Source organism: Danio aesculapii, chromosome 5, assembly GCF_903798145.1.
Source record: "Danio aesculapii chromosome 5, fDanAes4.1, whole genome shotgun sequence".
NCBI lineage: Eukaryota > Metazoa > Chordata > Actinopteri > Cypriniformes > Danionidae > Danio > Danio aesculapii.
This window is the reverse complement of record NC_079439.1, coordinates 55,536,483-55,557,961: the sequence shown is the minus strand read 5'-3', so window position 1 is coordinate 55,557,961 and position 21,479 is coordinate 55,536,483. Positions and strand designations below refer to the sequence as shown.

Here is a 21,479-nt window from a genome sequence, read left to right as displayed (position 1 = left end):
TGACCAGCTAAATCCAGCTAAAACCAGCCTGGTTTAAGCTGGACATAACTGGTTTTGGCTGGGCTCTGAGCCTGGCTAGGCTGGTCTAACTGGTTTTAGCTGGTCATCTCCTAGCCTGACCAGCTAAGACCAGTCTGGAAATGGCTGGAAACCAGCCGGGAAATGGCCAAAACCCCTCTAAAACCAGGCTGGACGACCAGCTAAAACCAGCTAACCAGCCTAGGTTAACTCAAATTGATGGCAGTTTCCTGAGTCCTTAAAATCTTCCTTTCCACCTAACGAGGACTCTACATATCTTAGACCAGTCAGACAACATGACGGTGACATCTTTTGACAACCACAAGGGAGGCCTTAGATTACACACTACAGAATGGCGTGATGACTTCTTCTGTGAGCACAACACAGACTTCACTCACTGAAAGCAGTCCATATGCAAGACTAAACATTGAGCCAATGTGCTCTAAAGAGGCAATGTCTGTGAAACAAGTTAATCACTCCTCCTAGTGGCACCATTGTAGAGGAACCAGATATGTTTCTCCGATTTAATACAGCCAACACCACTGAGGAGAGACCTACTCTCTCATGCGAAAGACATACAGTAATTTGCCATCTCTGACAAGAGTTGTGAAGCCGTGTGGAACCTACTCAGCTAGATTAAGCAGGACCATTTTAGAAGATTGATCATTATCCATGTGATGCCTCTCTACCAATGGTGGGTGTGTATATATATATATATATATATATATATATATATATATATATATATATATATATATATATATATATATATATAGTTGAAGTCAGAATTATTAGCCACCCTTAATTTTTTTTCTTTTTTAAATATTTCTCAAATGATGTTTAACAGAGCCAGGAATATTTCACAGCATGTCTGATGTTTATTTGTTTTATTTTGACTAGATTAAAAGCAGTTTTTAATTTTTTAAGAACTATTTTAAGGTCAATATTATTAGCCACTTTAAGCTATATATTTTTTCGATAGTCTGCAGAACAAACCATCATTATACAATAACATGCCTAATTACCCTAACCTGTAGTTAACCTAATTAACCTAGTTAAGCCTTTAAATGTCACTTTAAGCTGTATAGAAGTGTCTTGAAAAATATCTAGTCAAATATTATATACTGTCATCATGGCAAAGATAAAAATAAATCAGCTATTAGAAATTATTATGTTTAGAACTATTATGTTTAGAAATGTGTTGAAAAAATCTCTCCGTTAAACAGAAATTGGGGAAAAAATAAACAGAGGGGCTAATAATTCATGGGAGCTAATAATTCTGACTTCAACTTTGAGTGTGTGTGTGTGTATATATATATATATATATATATATATATATATATATATATATATATATATATATATATATATATATATATATATATATATATATATATATTCACTGAGTAAACGTGAACAATATTTACTACTTATTTATTACAAATCTAATTTATTTATTATGTATTATTTACTCTTATTTTATTTCCAAAATTAGTTCATCATCACATTTATTAGAAGTTTAGTTGAATGATGGATCACGTTTTCAAAACAAATAAAAATAATTTCATAAAAAGGCATCCATCCATCCGTCATTCTGTATGTCTTCTAAAAATAAATTGTCTTTGAGTTATTTATTTATTTTTATTGTAAGAAAACCAACTGTTTCGCTTTCCCCTCTCAGAAAAAAAAATTCTAGATAAAAGTTCACCTCAGATCCTCCATAGGATGGTATTATATGCTGCTGTTCATGTGTCTCGGGCATGAAAACAAACATGGCGGAACCCATCGAGCTGCTCTGCTGGGGAGGAGACTGGGGTCTGCCGTCCGTGCAAACAGACTCCCTCGTCGTACTGGTAAACACACGACTCACTCTAACGTTTTTAATAAATGCATATCCATGGCGTAGAATAAAAACAAAAAATGTCCATGCATGTTTGGAGAGACGCGTTCTGGTTTTCGAGTCATTTTGACAAATAAAAGTCTGGCTGTTTATCCTCTATTTCAGCTGTCAGCGAAAGCTTTCTGTTACACTATATTTTATGATAATGAAAATAGCACGACTTAATTACATTGCTTTGCTTTGACTAGTTATTAGTTATAATATACGTTAAATGGTTAGTTGATATTTGTCCCACAGCTGTTTTTTATTTCTTAAAGGTCATAGGAAATGTATAGGCTCTTTTCAAACGCTTTTAATTTAGATTATAGGTTGTTCACAGCGATTGTGTTCCGTGTTAAAGATCAGCTTTTGTAGTTTGTTTATTTTTACAGTTGCCTGAAAGCCTGCGTCCTCATAACCTTTGCAAAAACACATAATAAAAGTCCTATTCATTGCGTTTTAAAAGTACGTGCCTAGTGCCTATCTTGGCCCTAAATCACTCACCTTGTGTGTTTAATGTTTTTTTAGGCATATGCAAAATTTGCAGGTGCAGAACTGACAGTGAAGTCTGTTGACTGGACGTGGAGGACTATTACAGGTCAGAACGGATTGTTTAATTTAATGAAAGTGGATAAAGTAGCCGCAAACATTTGTGTAACATTGTGTATGTAATAATGGGAAAACTTTTTTCGTGGTTGAGCTGCAGCTGTAATGTTTTTCTCCACAGCATCTGTACCACAAATACACTATGAGGGAACCACAGTCACAGAGCCAACGCAGATACTGAACTTTTTACGAAAACAGGTAGAAAGTCATGGCAATTACAGATATGGGCTGCCTTTTGTGTGTATTTTTGTTAATATTTTTAGTGTTTGTTAGTCAGTATTATGGATGAATCACTATGATTTCAATAATTTATATGCAAACAAAGTTATTTGCTTGGATCAACCAGATGCAATGTCTTATTTTACTGCTTTACCATAAAGTGGTATACACTATATAAAATGTTAGTAAATAAATAATACAGCCCAGCAGTAAAAAATAAATGAATGAATGATAAATAAATAAATAAATAAATAAATAAATAACATAAAATGAGAGAATAATATACACTACCAGTCAAAAGTTTGGGGTCAGTTTTTTTTATTTTAAATATTAATTTTCTTAAAAAATTTTAATAAAATAATTCTGTTCATCAAGGCGGCATTTATTAAATGTAAAATGTTAAATACATATTTATTAAATATTTATTTATTACTTATTGCATGTAGTTTCAAATGAAATTATTACTCCAGTCGTTCTTGCTTTTATTACTATTACCATTAATAATAATAATATTAATAATAATAACAGAACAATAATAATTAATATTAGAGTGATTTCTGAAAGATCATGTGACTCTGAAGACTGGAGTAATGAAGCTGAAAATTCATCACTAAAATCACTGGAATTAAATCATTAAATTAAATGATAAACTAGTTTTGAACAGTTATTTTATAATGCAATAACATTTTTACAATATGTACTGTATTTTTGATTAAATAAATGCAGCCTCGGTGAGCAGGAGAAGCTTATTTTAAAACATTAAAAAATCCTACTGACCCCAAACTTGTGACCGGTTGTGTATAAATATAAACCAATGAATAATAAGGCATGCTTATTAAATCATGCAATATTTGTGAAATAAGGCAAGAAGTGATGAACTGATGAGAATAATAATAATCTCTAACACTAAAGATAAATATCTATATCTCAGAGATATTTGTTACATAATTATTTAATGAAGGTAATAATGAAACAAACAAATGTATACATAGTCAATCAAAAACTTAGGTAATTAGGGCAGTGGTAAGATCGGAGAGGCAACCTTAAGTATTATGATAAGTGTTGATTATTACAAGTATGATGTGACTGATAGAGGGTTACTATTAGGGCTGCATTCTGACATTGCCACATGTTTTTATGGGACATATATTGTGATTTCAATTCAGTTTCATCAGATGGCTTAAATAGCTCTATTTGGAAAGGATTTATTACAGTTTTTACAATGGCTATGACAGTTTTTTCAACAAATTTAACCAACATACAGAGTTTCCTAAACTCTTAACACACCAACATACCTAAAACACACAATTGGCAAAATGGTTAATTTCATGTTCAAAATCGCACATTGTAAACTAAACCCCAAAACTGATTTTCAAAATACAATAACGAACTAACACAATACACCATGTCTAACAAAACACTGCAAATATGTTTTAAAATCAAATAATTATTCAAACACTAACACATGTTCTCCTCCAACAGGAACATCTAGTCAATGATAACACATTGACTAAAAATACACTATCATCAGCTGAAATTACAGAAACTGTGTTATTTAATGCCAGGTCTGTTTTTATATTTGAAACCTCTCTACATTTTTGTTTTGTTGGGTTTAGTAAATTCATGCATTTTGTTTCTCTTGCTGCAGAAATTCAATACAATAATGAAAGACCATCTCAGAGCTTTACAAAATGTACAGTTTAAGTAAAAAAAAAATAATACAGACACAGAATTGCAGCAGTACAGACTTTATTTGCAAAAGGACATAGCTGCAAGATATACAAATAGAACAAGCACCTCAATTATAATAAAAAAAGCAAAAAACAAAGCAATCTTCTGCATTTGGCCACATGTTCTCATCCACATCATAGCCTGATATCAAGGCATGGGAAGAACAAGAGTTTGTGACAGCGTGACAGTCATATATTCATATATTAAACTTTCACTCCGTTGTGGAAAAACTCTCCAGTGACTCCACAAATCTCATGTGTTCTGTGGAGCTGCTCATTAATAATAATCCCAACATATCAACTCAATGTTGCACATCTTGCGATCTGACTATTGCGAATGTGCACATTGTGATATTGTGCAGCCCTAGTGATTATGCTCTGTGAGTTTTATAGTAAAGGGGCAATAGATTATGTGTCTCTCCTTATGCGCACAGAGATTCAATGCAGACTTTGAGTTAACAGCTAAGCAAGGAGCCGACACAATGGCTTACATCGCACTGCTGGTGGAAAAGCTGCGGCCGGCACTGGTGAGATTCACATACTGCTTGAGAAGTATTATTACTGATGCTCATTTTGCTGACTTCATGAATAAAGAGGTGATTTGTATTGTTGTTATTTAGCTGCACACATTCTGGGTGGACGCGGAGAACTATGCTAATCTAACGCGGCCCTGGTTCACGTCACATTCTCCGTTCCCTTTGAACTTCTTTGTACCGGGTCGACAGGCCAGCTTGGCTCTGTCTCGTATCCTACTGACCAAAGCAGAGTCGCCGTTGCTGAATATTACAGAAGTAGAAGGAAAGGTATGAAAAAACAGACCCGATTATGCACTAAAAATTATCTTTGTTGCTTGTTCATATTACTTTGTTAAAATGAGCTGAAAGAACACAATTCTTGAAACTAACTGACCATTTATTAAATAATTATATATTTATTTAATTTTAATAAACTTAATAATTATGTTTGTTGGTGTAAATAACTGTCTGCTGAATGTGTATTTGAATGTCTATTTGAATTAATTGTAATATTAAGTTTTTTTAATTACAGAGAAAGATTTCTCAGAGTTTCATCTTAATCTGTTTTCAAGATTTTGAAGAGTTTCAGGTTTTGAGGTTACAACAGAAGCACAATGAAGAGTAGCAGCTATGTTTAATGTTAATGATTGCAGCTTCACTCAATGAGCAATAATTGTTCTAATGCCAGATCTGAGATCAGTATTTAAATTGTTTTTTCACTTGCCCACTCCATATGTTACATAGAAAAACAATAAACTTTATTAAAGTAGTTGTTCAGTTTGAGCTGGAGTAGTTCTCCAGATATACTGATTAATACTAAATAGCTGAACGAGTGTAAACTGTGCTCATGTTGAAGGGTTAGTTCACATAAAATTTGTAATTATTTTATTAATTGCTCACCCTCATGTTGTTCCAGTACCCTGAGACCTTTGTTCATGTTCTGAACGCAAATTACGATATTTTAAATAAAATTCAAGAGCTCTCTCATCCTCTTTAGACAGCCTGAATATTCCAAGCTTGTTTTAGTATGTAAAATGACCCACAGTAAATGACCTTATGATGGCTTTATTTTGTGCTTTATAGAGAAAAAGGATTACTTTGTAGATATGAGTATTGTAAAGGCCAATTCAAAATAACTGAAACCTTTAAAATAAACCTCTATTGCTTGCTCTAAGAATTTTGGCCACTGTATATTTTCTGTTTGATTTCACGTTACTGTCAATAAAATGTGGTTTATTTTAGGGCTTCTGTGTTTTTTAAATCAGTATAATTTAAGTAATTGAATCTTACAAAATTACTTTATATTATTTAATAAATTATCAAATAATTATGAAAGCGTATTTTCAGTATTGGGTTCAGTTTTTCTGCAAAGTGCATCCACAACATTCAGGTTTAGCTCAAAAGTTATTATTTGGTGCATAGGGACTGTTGCTGTTTATGCTTAAGCTCTTGAATTTTATTTAAAATACCTAATTTGTTTTCAAGGGACTAGATTGACATAAGGGCAAGTAATTAACAACAGTATTTTAATTTTTAGTTTAAGTAATCCTTTAAATCTGCTAGCCTACATGGAAGTGTAAACCTAATTTGCCTAAATTAAGTAATTGAAATGATTAGAAATGTTTATTTATGTTAAGTTACTCAAATGATTTTATTTGTACACTCTCTGGTCACTTTATTAGGTACACCTTACTTCGACCACATTTTGCCTTCGTGGCATAGATTCAACAAGATACTGGAAATATTCCTCAGAGATTTTGCTCCATATTGACATGATAGCATCACGCAGTTGCTGCGGATTTGTTGGCTGCACATCCATGATGCAAATCTCCTATTCCACCTCATCCCAATGGTGCTCTGATGAATTGAGACCTGGGCTCAGCTTTTCCAGGTTTAATCCAGATAAAATTGATCCGGATTTAACACTGTACACTGAGGATATTTCTAACAAGTTTCAAATATAGATGTATTGAATTAAAAAAAGACTTAATGTCAAAAACTCCACAAAAATTTCAGACTTCCTCATCTGATGTGGAGAGACCAGCTTGTCTGAGCGTAGCCTTTAGGAGGCGGATATCAAGTCTGACCTTGGTTTACTGCAGTTTGGTCAGAGTCAGTTGTTCCTCTGCCAGACGAAGCTGTGCTTCTGCCCTTTCTGTCTCTATTTGCAATTGTTGAAAGTGATTTAAAAAAATCTGTGATTGTCATTCTTTGCACTTTTTTTTGGTTATTCTATAATCATTGCATGCATCACTAATAAATATTCTAAAAACAAAAATATTTTCCATTGAGATGAAAAAATAATATATATATATATATATATATATATATATATATATATATATATATATATATATATATATATATATATATATATATATATATATATATATATATATATATCAATTAGTGACAGAATAAAATTGATTGTTTTTGGTTAATTTTGACAGCTGTTTGGGGGATTTTATGAGGCCAAACTTTTTCTACTTTGCTATAGGTCTATACTGAAAGGCTGAATATGTTAAAGCCTACCTAATCACTGTAGCCTGACGGATGAACAAATACAATTAAAACCTTATGAATAAATAGGATATCTTGTAAGTTACTAAATGATCCAAATTTTGTATTATTTGATGCATTTTTTAAGTTTTCATTACATTTTGGGCATGAAATCGATGCTGAATCCACCCTTCTTATGGGATCAGTTTAATCCAGATTTTTTGGCTCAAAGTGATCCAAATCCTACAAAAAAGGTCTAAATAACCCAAACTAAAGGTTTGATCCGGATCAAAACCAAGATTGGATTACGTGATCTAATCCAATTATGTAATCTGTTTTTTTTTTTTTTTTGAAAAACCCATTTTCAAGATTTGATCCAATCCGTTATCCAAAATCCTAGTGGATTACTTTTGAAAAACCGGGCCCAGGTGATTGTGGAGGCCATTTGACTACAGTGAACTCATTGTCATGTTTAAGAAACCAGTCTGAGATGATTCGCGTTTTATGACATGGTACGTTAGCCTGCTGGAAAAGCCATCAGAAGATGGGTACACTGAAGTAATAAAGGCATTGGACATGGTCAGCAACAATACTCAGGTTTAGGCTGTGACATTGACACAATGTTCAATTGGTACTAATGGGCCCAAAGTGTGCCAAGAAAATATTCCCCACACCATTACACCACCACCACCAGCATGAACCATTGATACAGGGCAAGATGGATCCATACTTTCATGTTGTTGACACCATATTCTGACCCTACCATCCGAATGTGGCGGCAGAATTCGAGACTCATCAGAACAGACAATGTTTTTCCAATCTTCTATTGTCCAATTTTGGTGAACCTGTGTGAATTGTAGCCTCAGTTTCCTGTTCTTAGCTGACAGGAGTGGCACCCGGTGTGGTCTACTGCTGCTGTAGCTCATCCGCCTCAAGGTTGGACGTGTTGTGTCTGCATACCTCGGTTGTAACGAGTGGTTATTTGAGTTTCTGAAATACTCAGACAAAAACCATGCCATGTTCACCTTTCTTCCTCATTCTGATGCTCAGTTTGAACTGCAGCAGGTCGTCTTGACCACGTCTACATGCCTAAATACATTGAGCTGCTTCCATGTGATTGGCTAATTAGAAATTTGGGTTAACAAGCAGTTGGACCTAATAAAGTGACCGGTGAGTGTAAATTGTAATTCTTACTTTAGAAACTGAGGCCATTATGTTTCATGGATTTCATTGAATGTATGTCTTATTTCAATGATGAAATTGAAAAGTCTGTGGTTCTGCTTTGTAAGATGGAAAAAAAGTTTAACTCTCAGGAAGATTGACTTCCCTTATGAGCAAGTCTGCCTGAGGTGAAGTGGAGAAGCCACAGGATTTAGAAAATTGTGCTATTGTATTTGCAGTATGCCATCCATTCCTCATAATAACATCTATAAAAACTGTATGGTTAGTAATAGAAATTCTTTTAGATCTACAGTGAAGCCAAAGAGTGCCTGAATCTGCTCTCTCACAGACTTGGAAACTTCAACTTCTTCTTTGGAGACTCGTGAGTTATTCTAATTTTTTTTTTATCCAATAAAATTAATCACTCTAGATAAATTTGGGATAGTTCACCATAAAAGGAGCTTCCTTTGTGATTAACTCATTCTCATGCTCTTCCAAACTTTTAAACCTTTTTATTTCTGTATGTCTCTCATGGACCACGAAAGAAGATATTTTATTAATATTTTATGCTTTTTTTTTAAATTAATTTAATTATATTTAATGTTCTCATTCATTTATTGGAAGTAAATGGACTCCAGAAGTAATTGTGTTCTTCAGAATGTATTTATTGTATCCTGAAAATTCAGCTATCCCATCCTAAGTTTAATTTTATGCAAAGCAAATTAATATAGGAGTCAGTTATTTAAAATGATTAAAAAGTCTTATTTTAAGAGTTTTTATGTGTTGATTCATCAAATATAAACTAAGCTTTGATGAACATAAAGAAAGCAGAAAGTGTTCATTCTTTTGTCGTTCCAAACTCATAAGACTTTTGACTTTGGAACACAAAGATTTTTCTATTATTATTATTATTAAATCAGAGATTTCCGTACCTCAATCTAAAGTCTGTTAACTCTGATACTTTAAACCATTTGTAAAGACATCAATATTTATTTTTTCAATAGTGTGTTTGTCCAAATAAAATTTTATGGGTATTCAGTAAAATTTCCAAGAGGCTCAGGCTCTATATTTCCTTCCCAGCAGAGGTCTATTTATAAATTTATAAATTTCCATCTGGAGAGCAACAGTACTTTGGAAAGAGTACTAAATGATCATATTGAGTCTTTAGACCCAAAAGCAGTGATGTCTGAAATTTTTAATAAAAAAAAATCAATCAAGCCCAACAGTATATACTATCCTGTAATAAATCCTGCCTGAACTTGCATCTTAATGCCAATGCTGATACATACAATAAGATGTATTGCGCAACCCTAGAAAATATTGTTAATGTAGCTGTCACCTTCAGCTCTCGTACTGCTTGATGTCTTAAGTTAGGGGGAAAAAGCAACGTGCATAGAGCTGAAAGGACTTAAATAAAGTGCCTTTGGCTCTAGATAATATATTAGAGGGTGTAGCGCCAAAAGATAATTTCCATAAATAACCCTAAGCACGTATGGCTAGTACAGCTCTGTTGTTTAGATGTGCTGCTCACGTCAAACTGTAGAAATAGTGAAATGTGATTCTGGACCACAAAACCAGTCATAAGGGTAAAAAAATATATATTTATACATCATCTAAAAGCTGAGTAAAGAAGCTTTCAGTCAATGTATGGTTTGTTATGATAAGACAACATTTGGCAGAAATTATTTGAAACTATATGAAAAATCTGAGATTTAAAAAAAAAATCTATATATAAAGAAAATTGCCTTTAAATTGCCCAAATTAAGTTTTTTAGGAATTCTAGATACTAATCAAAAATTGAGTTTGCATATATTTACAGAAGGAAATGTAAAAATAGTTTTCATTTAACATGATTTTTTTTTTAACTTGAATGGGCTAATACAATGTATTTTTGATTTCCCACAAATATCCCTGTTCAATTTAAGACTGGTTTTGTAGTCTAGTGTCACAAATGATGCTACTATTGTCATTATGTCTCATGTTTGGGTTTTAACCAAGCCAGCGTCAAGAGCTCTGGGTAAACATACTTTTAATTGAGGGACAGAAATCTCTCAGATTTGATTCAAAATATGTCTTATAGGTATAAAATGACAAAACTAAGCCTTTAAATGGGATCATTTTGATTAGCCAGGCTGCAGTTCAGCATGTTTTCTATCTTCTAGGCCTACAAGCCTGGATGCGTTTGTATTTGGCCATATCGCTCCTCTTATTAAAGCCCCTCTGCCCAGTGGACAGCTTCAGAAGCACCTGAACCAGCTCGATAACCTCTGCCAGTTCTGCAACACCATCCTTAAAAACTACTTCACTGACGCCACTGCTGAGAAGAGAATAGACTGTAAGTAGTAAGAAGCTTCCGCTATAGCACTATATTAAAAACATGCACGCAAACAAAGGCCCTGCTGACACCTGGTATTAAGATGTGTTTTAGTTGATCCAGTCACAAGTGGACAACAGTAAGTACAGATGTGAACAGTAGTTGAAAGTTTTCAGCTTGTCCACTTTCAACCACATCCAGAGGTGGTTGAAAATACATTTAACCAGACTGCTGTTGCACATGTGGTCGAATGCCATAGATATTTACATTAGATGTCGCCTACGCTATTGTTGTCTATTGGAAGGAATGCGTCAATAGAGCTGCCATTTAAGTACAGGGGAGCGTTCCTTTGAAATGAATGTGAGACCAAGGTGCAGTGTAGGACTGGCTATCCAGAGCCAGAGATAAATACACATATATGCATATATCTATGATTGGGAGTATTCCTGGTGGTCATTATGCAAATATTTTAAAAAATTACGAAAATTCAAATTTTTCATCACTTTTCTACATCGATAAATAAGTGACCATATGGGTATTGCCGACAAAGAGCGAATGTTTGTGTGCAAGGAAATGTGTTATCCACTCTCCCTGGTAAATCTGATCTAATCCCTGTCCTGAAACACGTCCCCTCTCTTGCAACTTTCACTTATCATTCTAAAGGAGGGAGTGATTCATTTGTGCATGAATCTCCATTGTGGACGACTCATTGAATTAGCCCACAACAATACAAGTTTCCAGCTCCGCAGCATCTTGTTGTCATATTTAATTTACATTGTTTGCTTATTCAACAAAACTAGCATAAGCCTAGTATTTAGTGCGAGTTTGTGCTACTTTGCCTTATGCTCAGGGCAGTAAGAGACTGTATTATCATTAATAACGTGATAGTGGATGCCTCAACATTTAGGGGATGCCTCAAACTCCGGATGTTAAAGTATTTGTTTATGAATTTAATACAAACATAAAGGAAATTTACATGTTAAAATTGTAAAGCAGAATAAAGTAGGGATGCACCGATACCATTTTTTTTTTATCTGATCCCGATACCAAAATTTAGAGTATCTACTGATCCGATCCCGATACTGTGCCGTTTTTTATTATTATTATTATTATTATTAATATTATTAATATTATTATTATTATTAACATAATTTCTATAGTTCTGGTGACAAATTCAAATAATATATCTTCTTTAGTAAAAATAACAGACCTATAGGCCTACTGTATATGACAGACGACACAATCTAACTAAAAACATGATGTCTGCTATAAACTGTAGGCTACATTATTTGAGCATTCATTATGATGTTGATCTGTTGTAGTCCAGCTTTTGTTTCCTTTTTTAATATTAAGATTTTTCTTTGCAATCTGTAATAGGCTACAACTATTGACCCTAATCGTTCGTAAAATAACCAGCCTTTAAGAAAGGCCTGATATTTTCCTCCAGGTTTTGATGCAGACTAAACTAAATCGTCTGAGGCCAGTTTTACTTAAACATTCCCTCGCCTAAACTCGCCACAAGTGAGACGGAGAAACTGAAAGCATGTCTGAAAAATTATCTTTTTGAAAAAACTTTTGTTTGGAATAATTTGTTGGCTATTTTAGTGTATTTTGTTGATCAGTTATCTACAAAATAAACAAAAATATTTGAGGTGAAGTTCAAAACAAGGTCCGCTTATGCTTCAGCGCACAAACTGACAAACAAGTCTGTTAAATGAAATTTTAATATAGATAAAATGACAGTGAAATATTCACAGTTTCAGAGTAGCCTATTTTAGGTTAAATAATTTTCCGTTAATGACAGTCCATATGTGCCCGTCAATTTCACTTTTATTAATTTAATCAACTACTTTGACCACAATAAGCCAGGCTTTACAAACTATTCGCAGCACTTTAAGGATTCCCCTCGGAAAAATAAATTAAGACAGAAGGATGAGCGAACAGAAATTTTAAGGAGCAGCACATGTCGCATCTGTTCAACCGGTGCGTGAATGAAGTGCTTGCTTCACAGATACACAGCATGCAGACCTCCGGTATAGGGACACTTCTAAAACAGCAACCCAAAGGGAATAAATTAGTGTGTTGAGGATCTGTCCAATGTATTATTGAGCCTTTTCTCATTTAAAGTTTCAGGTAAGCCTACTTTGTGTGTGAAGAGCAGGCAATAACCCTCTTGTGAATGTGATCTGCTGACTAACATGAATGGAGAATGATTGACAGGCGCAGCGATGGGAAGCGCTGAAGTGAACATGACTATAACCACTTCATATATTGAATATGAATATTCATCTGTACTTCACATAAAACTGTAAAATGGCTTCAAAACATTTAGGATATAGTAGGCCTACAAGAACACTTTCTAGTGTCTATTAATAGGCTACCTTCGTGGCTTTTGTTGGCTTATAAATTAGACAGAATATAGCGCACCCGCAAGATCGGATTTGGGTTGGTACCAGCTGGCCGATACCAGATCCAGCAAAATATGCGGTATCAAACCGATATCCGATCGAAGTATCAGGATCAGTGCATCCCTAGAATAAAGTGTGTATTAGAGGTTGATTGGGGAAAAAAAATATTATATTTTTGTTAGTCAACTACTAGTAGCCTATTTATAAATCATTTAATTAATTTGGTACTTTTTTGTTTTTGTACAATATGAAAATTGTGCCAGCTTTTGCTGTGTTAGAATTAAAAGATTAGAGAGAACTGCCAGCAGGGCTTGACATTAACACAGACACCCCCACTAGCCACTTTGGCTGGCCAAAAATAATGTTTAAATTGTCAGAGCTGCCTCATCCCTAAAGATTAGAATGTTAGTTTATGACCCTTTTGTCAATATGCGTGCAAATGTGCTCTCAGAATCGAGAAGTTAGAGCGGTTTATAACTGTTCGCACAAGCAAAAGGAAGCAGGTGAATACCGAATGAGAGGATGAAAAGGCACATGGTGAGACAGGCAATCCTCGCCCACTGACGTTGTGAGCAAGGCACAGCTGATGTGAAGAGCGCGAGTGCTTAAATGCTCCGGTTTCCTTGCGCAAAACAACTGTCTCTGGAAATGCAACTGATGCAATCATTTCTCTTTGAAATAGACAGGAAAAAACAGTCCTGCTTCTTTCAAGAGAGCTCCAGATTTTTTGTAAGAAGCAGTTGTTGCCGCTTTCGCTTTTATAATTCTTTGAACAGGTTATTACTGGGTCTAACATTAACCGTGTGCATGTGATCATCTGTTCACTATCGCAGACAGAATGTTTTTCACCTGATTCTTTGGCTTGCAATTAATTTTGTTCAAATGGTTTAATTATCATCCTTGACAATAACATTGTTTTAATAGGAGATTAACTCTCCATTTATCTATAGTTGCCTGATAATCTGGGACCTTTAGTCTGGACAAACTACAATGTATAGTTTTAGATAAATGAGAATAGTTTTTTAAATGTCAATTGTTTTTTAAGATTATTTTTGTTGAATAAAGTGTATGTACTGTATACAGCTATATCTAGCTTGTTTTGACACATTTTTAAAAAATTTGTGGCAAGGAAATAATAAGTTTAAAGGAAGTAATTTTATCATGCCAGAGTCAAATTTATGCATATAAAATATATATTCCCATCAACAAAATTGTGGCTAGTGAAAATGGCGAGTGGCTAGTAATGTTGGAAATCTACTAGCCGCTGTGGCTTGTAATCAAAAAGATTAATGTCAAGCGCTGCCTCCCAATACCTGTCTGCAGACCCTCATTCATCAGAAAAGTGGTTGAAAGTGGGCAAAAGAAACACAATTGTGACAAGTTGTGAACAGGAATATAACTTTGTCCACTTTGTGAACAGATCGACAAAAACACATCTTAATACCAGGTAGGAACAGGGACAATAAACATAGTATTGATTCCGCTCTGCTCTTTTTTTCTTCAACCTTCAATTGTTTCTGCTAAATCACACTGTACAGAATTAAATCATTTAACCAGACATTCATGATTCATCACTTTTCCATTGCATTTACACTGAGACATTTGGCTCAAATAGCAGATGCTAAAAGAACGTTTAATAGCAGCATGGTCTTGGGCCTTGTGGCTATTTTAAGTGATCTGCTATGTCTCTCTGGCTGCACTCTGATTCTACTAACCTTTCTCCCATGTGCGTTAAAAAAAAACATCTGCTTTTCTTCACAATCAGCATCCTGTCGTCTTTTCTCTATCTCTGCCCTCTTGCTATAGGCTCACCGACGGTTGCCCATGATCCTGTTGACGCAAACCTCCAGAAACTGACACAGCTTGTTAACAAAGAGTCCAACCTTATTGAAAAGGTCTCCACATGATCCGCTCATTCATTTCTGAATTTAATATAGCTAGAAATTACATGGTCAAGTATGTGGATACTTCCATACTGTATATTGAGTTGTATTCCAAAATTCTGACACAAAAGGGAGGTCAGATAGTGATACTGGATTATGGGATCTGCTTCACTGTTTATGTTGAATTACTCCAAAAGGCAACAAAGAGTCCAAGCAGACTCAATAGTTATATTCCAAATGACCAGTGTTGGGATTAACGCATTACATATGTAATGTGATTACATTAGTTTATTATGTTTATAGTAGTGGTGGGCCATTATCAGCGTTCGCGTCTTGCATTAATGCCTATAACGGCCCACCACTACTATAAACATAATAGACTAATGTAATTACATTACATATGTAATGCGTTGTTGCACTGTAGGTGGCGAGAACGAGTCTTCGAACCTGTGTGTATTCCTACTGTGAAATTACCACATCAAACGTGACGTGCTAACATGGATGCAGTTCACTAGGGTGAATCTGATTTATGTTAGCTCCACATCTAACTATCAGGCTCCTGTAGAGTTCGAGTAAAACGTATACAAATAAAATGGACCAGGTGCTTTTTAAAATGAATGATGGTGAATGAAAGTCAAAACGGTGAACCGTCTGACAAATTGAATCAAATCAGCAGGATGCCCTTCTAGTTCTTTGACTTACTTCGAAGACGCTACTGACTATGTTTAAATGGACATCTGTAATCTAGTTATTTGCCTTAATAGACAATAATATAATTCAATTCAATTCAATTCACCTTTATTTGTATAGCGCTTATACAATGTAGATTGTGTCAAAGCAGCTTCACATAAAAGGTCACAGTAAATAGGAACAGTGTAGTTAAGTTTGTAGTGTTTAAGTTCAGTTCAGTTTAGCTCAGTTCAGTGTGGTTTAATAATCACTACTGAGAGTCCAAATATTGAAGAGCAAATCCAACGATGCGCAGCTCTACAGATCCTGAACCATGCAAGCCAGTGGCGACAGCGGAGAGGGAAAAAAAACTTCACTAAAGGCGGAAGTGAAGAAAAAAAACCTTGAGAGAAACCAGGCTCAGTTGGGCACGACCATTTTAATTTCTCCGCTGGCCAAACGTCTTGTGCAGAGCTGCAGTCTCCGTGGCGGAGGCTGGAAGCTGGCCTCAGCGAAGACTCGTCTGTCTCTGGAGCGTCATAGGAAACAGTCTCATGTTCTCCACTCTTCCATGACCATCGCAGTAGCTGCTCAGGATTCGGCCTGGTCCAGGATATGGAAACCTTGGGATCATCTCGTCGTTGGTCTTGGATCGAATCAGTGACTCTGCATAGTCTGAGGGCCTCGGGAAGAGTATCCCCAGGTGGAAATGGAGAATAAAGAAAATAATTAGCGTAGCTGATGTTCACAGTGTATATCAGCAAGATGCATAACCTGTGTGGAAGCCCCCTAAGTGGTGCACTAAGTGTATGCTTTACTGAACAGATAGGTCTTTAATCTAGTTTTGAATTGGGAGAGTGTGTCTGAGCCTCGGACGTTATCAGGAAGGCTATTCCAGAGTTTAGGAGCTATAAATGAGAAGGCTCGACCTCCTTTACTCGACTTTGCTATTCTAGGTACTACCAGAAGTCCTGAGTTTTGAGATCTTAAAGAGCGAGTTGGATTGTAGCGAGACAGAAGATTGGTTAGATAAGCAGGAGCTAGATTATTTAGAGCTTTATATGTAAGAAGCAATATTTTAAATTCAATACGAAACTTAACAGGCAGCCAGTGTAAGGAGGATAAAATTGGGGTGATGTGATCAAATTTTCTAGACCTGGTTAGAACTCTGGCAGCTGCATTTTGTACTAATTGAAGTTTGTTAATAGAGGATGCTGGGCAGCCAGCAAACAGAGCATTACAGTAGTCCAGCCTAGAAGTCATAAAAGCATGGACTAGCTTTTCTGCATCTGAGATGGATAGCATACTTCGTAACTTAGCTATATTTCTCAGATGAAAGAAAGCAGTTTTTGTGACATGGGAAATATGATTTTTAAAAGATAAATTGCTGTCTAATATGACACCCAGATCTTTTATAGTAGAACTAACGCTAACTTTGTATCCCTCTAATTGTAGATCGAGTTGTGAGATCTGCTGTGTACAGGATTTAGGCCCAATAAGTAATAATTCTGTTTTGTCTGAGTTTAAGAGAAGATAATTGTTGGTCATCCAGTCTTTAACATCTTTAATACACTCAGTTAGCTTGGACAGATTAGACGTCTCGTCAGGTTTAGTTGAAATATATAATTGAGTATCATCTGCATAGCAGTGAAAGCTGATCCCATGTCTTCTAATAATGTCTCCCAGGGGTAGCATGTATATTGTAAACAGTAAAGGGCCTAAAACTGATCCTTGAGGCACCCTGTATTTTACTGGGCTGATTTGTGAAGGCTGTCCATTTATATTTACAAACTGGTAACGGTCAGATAAGTATGACTTAAACCATTGTAGGGCCTGTCCTTGGACACCTGTAGACTTTAAGCGATTAATAAGGATACCATGGTCAATGGTGTCAAATGCCGCACTAAGATCGAGTAGAACTAATAGCGAGATGCACCCTTGGTCAGCAGCTAAGAGTAAATCGTTGGTTATTTTCACTAATGCAGTTTCTGTACTGTGATGAGCTCTGAAACCTGACTGAAACACTTCAAAAACATTGTTGGTCTGCAGAAAGGAGCATAATTGAGCAGAAACAACTTTTTCTAGTATTTTAGATATAAATGGAAGGTTTGAAATAGGCCTATAATTAGCTAAGTTGCTGGGTTCCAGTTGTGGTTTCTTAATAATAGGTTTAATAACAGCTAACTTGTAGGGATTTGGAACATGGCCTAAAGATAAAGAAGAGTTGATAATGTTAAGAAGAGGTTCTCCTATAACAGGTAGCAATTCTTTCAGTAACTTTGTTGGAATTGGGTCCAATATGCACGTAGCTGGTTTAGAGCTATTTATACGTTTGTCTAACTCTTCCTGTTCTATGATTTTAAAGCACTGTAGGTTATTTAGATTCAGAGGCGTGTTTACTGGATCTGAAGTATAAGGCGGTGCAGAAAGTTTAATATCTCCTATTTTCTGTCTAAAGCCTTCTATTTTATCACTGAAAAAATTCATGAAGTCATCACTACTAATTTGCGGTGGAACGTTTTGTTCCAAAGATGACCGATTATTTGTTAATTTAGCGATGGTGTTAAATAAGAATCTAGGATTGTTTTGATTATTTTCTATCAGTTTGCGGAGGTGCTCAGCCCTGGCAGATTTTAAAGCCCTCCTATAGCTGGACATACTGTCTTTGTATGCAATTCTAAAGACTTCTAAATTAGTTTTTTCCATTTACGTTCCAGGGCACGGGTTGCTGTTTTGAGAGCGCGGGTATGACTATTATACCACGGTGTAGTTTTATTCTCTCTAGTCTTTTTTAGTTTGATGGGTGCCACAGTATTTAAAGTGCTAGTAAAGATGGCATCCATACTGCTGGTTACTACATCAAGGTCATTTGCGTTTGCGGGTGCATTTCGAAGTAGAGAAAGATCAGGTAAGTTATTTATAAATTCATCTTTAGTGGATGGAACAATAGTTCTACTAGGACGATATATCGGAGCGGATCTGCTAATTTCAGGTAAACACAGCTTATATAGTAAGAGGTAGTGGTCTGTAATATCATCACTTTGTGGTATAATGTCTACATCAGTGACCTCAATTCCATAAGACAGAATTAGATCTAGTGTATGCTTTAGGCGATGAGTTGGACCAATAACATTTTGCTTTATTCCTAGTGAGACCAGCAAGTCCGTAAACGCGAGCCCTAACGTGTCGTTAGCGTCATCTATGTGGATGTTAAAGTCTCCTACAATTAGTATTTTATCAGTTTTAACTAGTAAGTCAGAGATAAAATCAGAAAACTCTTTTAGAAAATTGACATAGGGTCCTGGAGGTCTATATATGGTGATTAGAGCGAGAGATAACATAGGTTTTTGCATAGTGTTTGGAAGGACAACATTAAGCGCTAGTACTTCAAAGGAGCTAAACATAAGTCCGTTTCTCTGATTAACATTAAGAATATCACTAAAGATTGACGCAACTCCACCACCACGACCAGTTTGACGAGCCTCATGTTTATATAAGAATCCTGGAGGAGTTGCCTCATTTAAACTAATATAGTCATTTTGTTTCAGCCAGGTTTCAGTAAGACAGAGTGCATTAAGATTGTTATCTGTTATTATTTCATTTATGATAAGTGCTTTAGGTGCTAGTGACCTGATGTTTAGGAGACCAAGCTTCATGAAATTTGTATTTTCACTTTTTCGTGTTTTTTCTGGTTTAATTCTTAATAGATTATTTTTGGAGCACACAGTACGTTTGTTTCTTGATCTAATAATACGAGGAACAGACACAGTCTCTATGTGGTTAGTTAGGTATGCATTACTGTTATTTATGTGGGACGAATAGGCGTCTGTGTGGCTAAATTGTGAGTTTTGTGAATTTTTACTTACTAGTCAGATAGAGCGAAGTATTCTGGTGATGTTGTCCGACAGGAGTTCAGCTCCAGCTCGACTGGGGTGCAGCCCATCAGCGCGGAAAAGCCTAGGACGCTCCCAGAAAAGATTCCAGTTATTGGCAAAGAGCAATTAAGATGTTTACGTGAAGGGCTTTCATGTAAGAGTTTCCTGTAATTTTGGGTGACTTTAACTGCAGTTCAGCAGTTTCACCTTCACTCATGAACATTTCATTTATGTCCCCGAGACAAACTGGGGTATTAGACGCAAATAAGGAGGTCTGTATAATAATAAATAATAAGGTCTGGTAAGAGTGTTATGGAATTTAATGGAAAGAATGGAAAGAAAAAAACTTCTGCATTTCGCAATGTGTGTGTGGTCCTTTACTGACAGCCGTGTATGTAGATCTTGTTGGAAAATATGTTGAAAAGTCGTACATTACGTTAATAGTTTTATCGCGGCGTTAACTTCAATAATGCCACTAATATATGCATACTCCACGTCTTAATTCCATTTCTGTTTAGTTCAGTTATGACTTAAGTCGAATTAAGGTAATCAAAAATCACTGTTTGGAGCTTATGGAGGCCTACAGTTCAAAATTCATGTTTACCTGAATAATCAGTTAGTAAACACAAGTATATCTTAATAAACATAATTTATTTTTATCACCAATTATCATAGTAGAACAGTTTCTTAAGCAGTTTGTGATGCATTTTGGAAACCGGAGATGAGCCCCTGGTCTAATGCGCCACCTGGCTTGAGAAACCTGTTCTCAAAGACTTACTTTTAGTCATTATTTGGGTAGCACACATATTCTGAATGCCTTAGGCAGAATTTAAATAAGCCATTTTAATCTAGATTAATCTATAATAATTTCAAGATTACAGTGAGATTAATCTAGATTTAAAAAAACCCAACTATGACATGATATGACAAAGTTTTATAGGTTAAGCCATGCCTGCATTTTTATAGGCGTAATTTGCTATTTTATGTCACTGAAAAAATAAAGGAATATGCGTATAAAAGTATAAAAAGTATCTCCAATCTTTTGTTCATAATAGAGTTTATTCATTTAGCAAAATATGTTTGCACTTCTTAGACTATAAACGTCATCACTCACATCAGAGTCCACTACTTTGCGAATCTAGTCCTGAAAGACTAGAAAATATTGGATAGAAATATTAGAAAATGTGCACAAATTAGTGTGATTAATGATTACATTCTGTAAAAATGGTTGGATACTTGTATATTTCCTAGTCATTTAGTGGTACATTTCTCGTAATGTGCATGATACATTATGCACATATGCACTCAGCTGTCTAGTGTATCAAATTGTTAAGGCTATTTTGTCATTCATTGGAGGCTCACTTTGTAATTAAAGCTGCCACAGTGGCAGCGTTTTTTCAATTCAATTATTGCATAGTTATTTTGTCCACATTTTTCTTCTTTTTTTGTTCAGTGAACACGCTAGCCTGCAATATTTATTCTTAAATACGTAATAGAACAGTGGGTGAATAACATAAATTATACTTGTATTAGGATGCAATACTAATTGCTTTTGCACAGGATTGCTCATGCTGGAACAGCAAAGGCTTGCAGTGTTGCTCAGAAAATCTTTAAAGGGTTAGTTCAATCCAAAAATTAAATTATGTTATTACTCATTCCAAACCCCTGAGCCATTCGTCCATCTCCTGAAAACAAATTAAGAT

The 21,479-nt window shown here is 35.2% G+C and overlaps 1 protein-coding gene across 2 annotated transcripts in view; it reads left to right on the top strand.

Annotated features, from left to right (window-relative positions):
- The first annotated feature begins 1,760 nt into the window (after positions 1-1,760).
- The window catches only part of mtx3 (metaxin 3), a 29,276-nt gene continuing 9,557 nt past the window's right edge, over positions 1,761-21,479 (top strand). Inside the window, exons 1-8 of one of the 2 annotated variants that reach the window (XM_056458507.1) lie at positions 1,761-1,871; positions 2,426-2,495; positions 2,625-2,701; positions 4,887-4,979; positions 5,073-5,255; positions 8,933-9,009; positions 10,790-10,962; positions 15,156-15,244. In XM_056458507.1, the coding sequence (XP_056314482.1) occupies positions 1,779-1,871; positions 2,426-2,495; positions 2,625-2,701; positions 4,887-4,979; positions 5,073-5,255; positions 8,933-9,009; positions 10,790-10,962; positions 15,156-15,244 (855 nt within the window). In that variant the 5' untranslated portion in view covers positions 1,761-1,778. The remainder of the gene's footprint in view (positions 1,872-2,425; positions 2,496-2,624; positions 2,702-4,886; positions 4,980-5,072; positions 5,256-8,932; positions 9,010-10,789; positions 10,963-15,155; positions 15,245-21,479) is intronic. The other variant, XM_056458508.1, reaches the window with a different exon arrangement.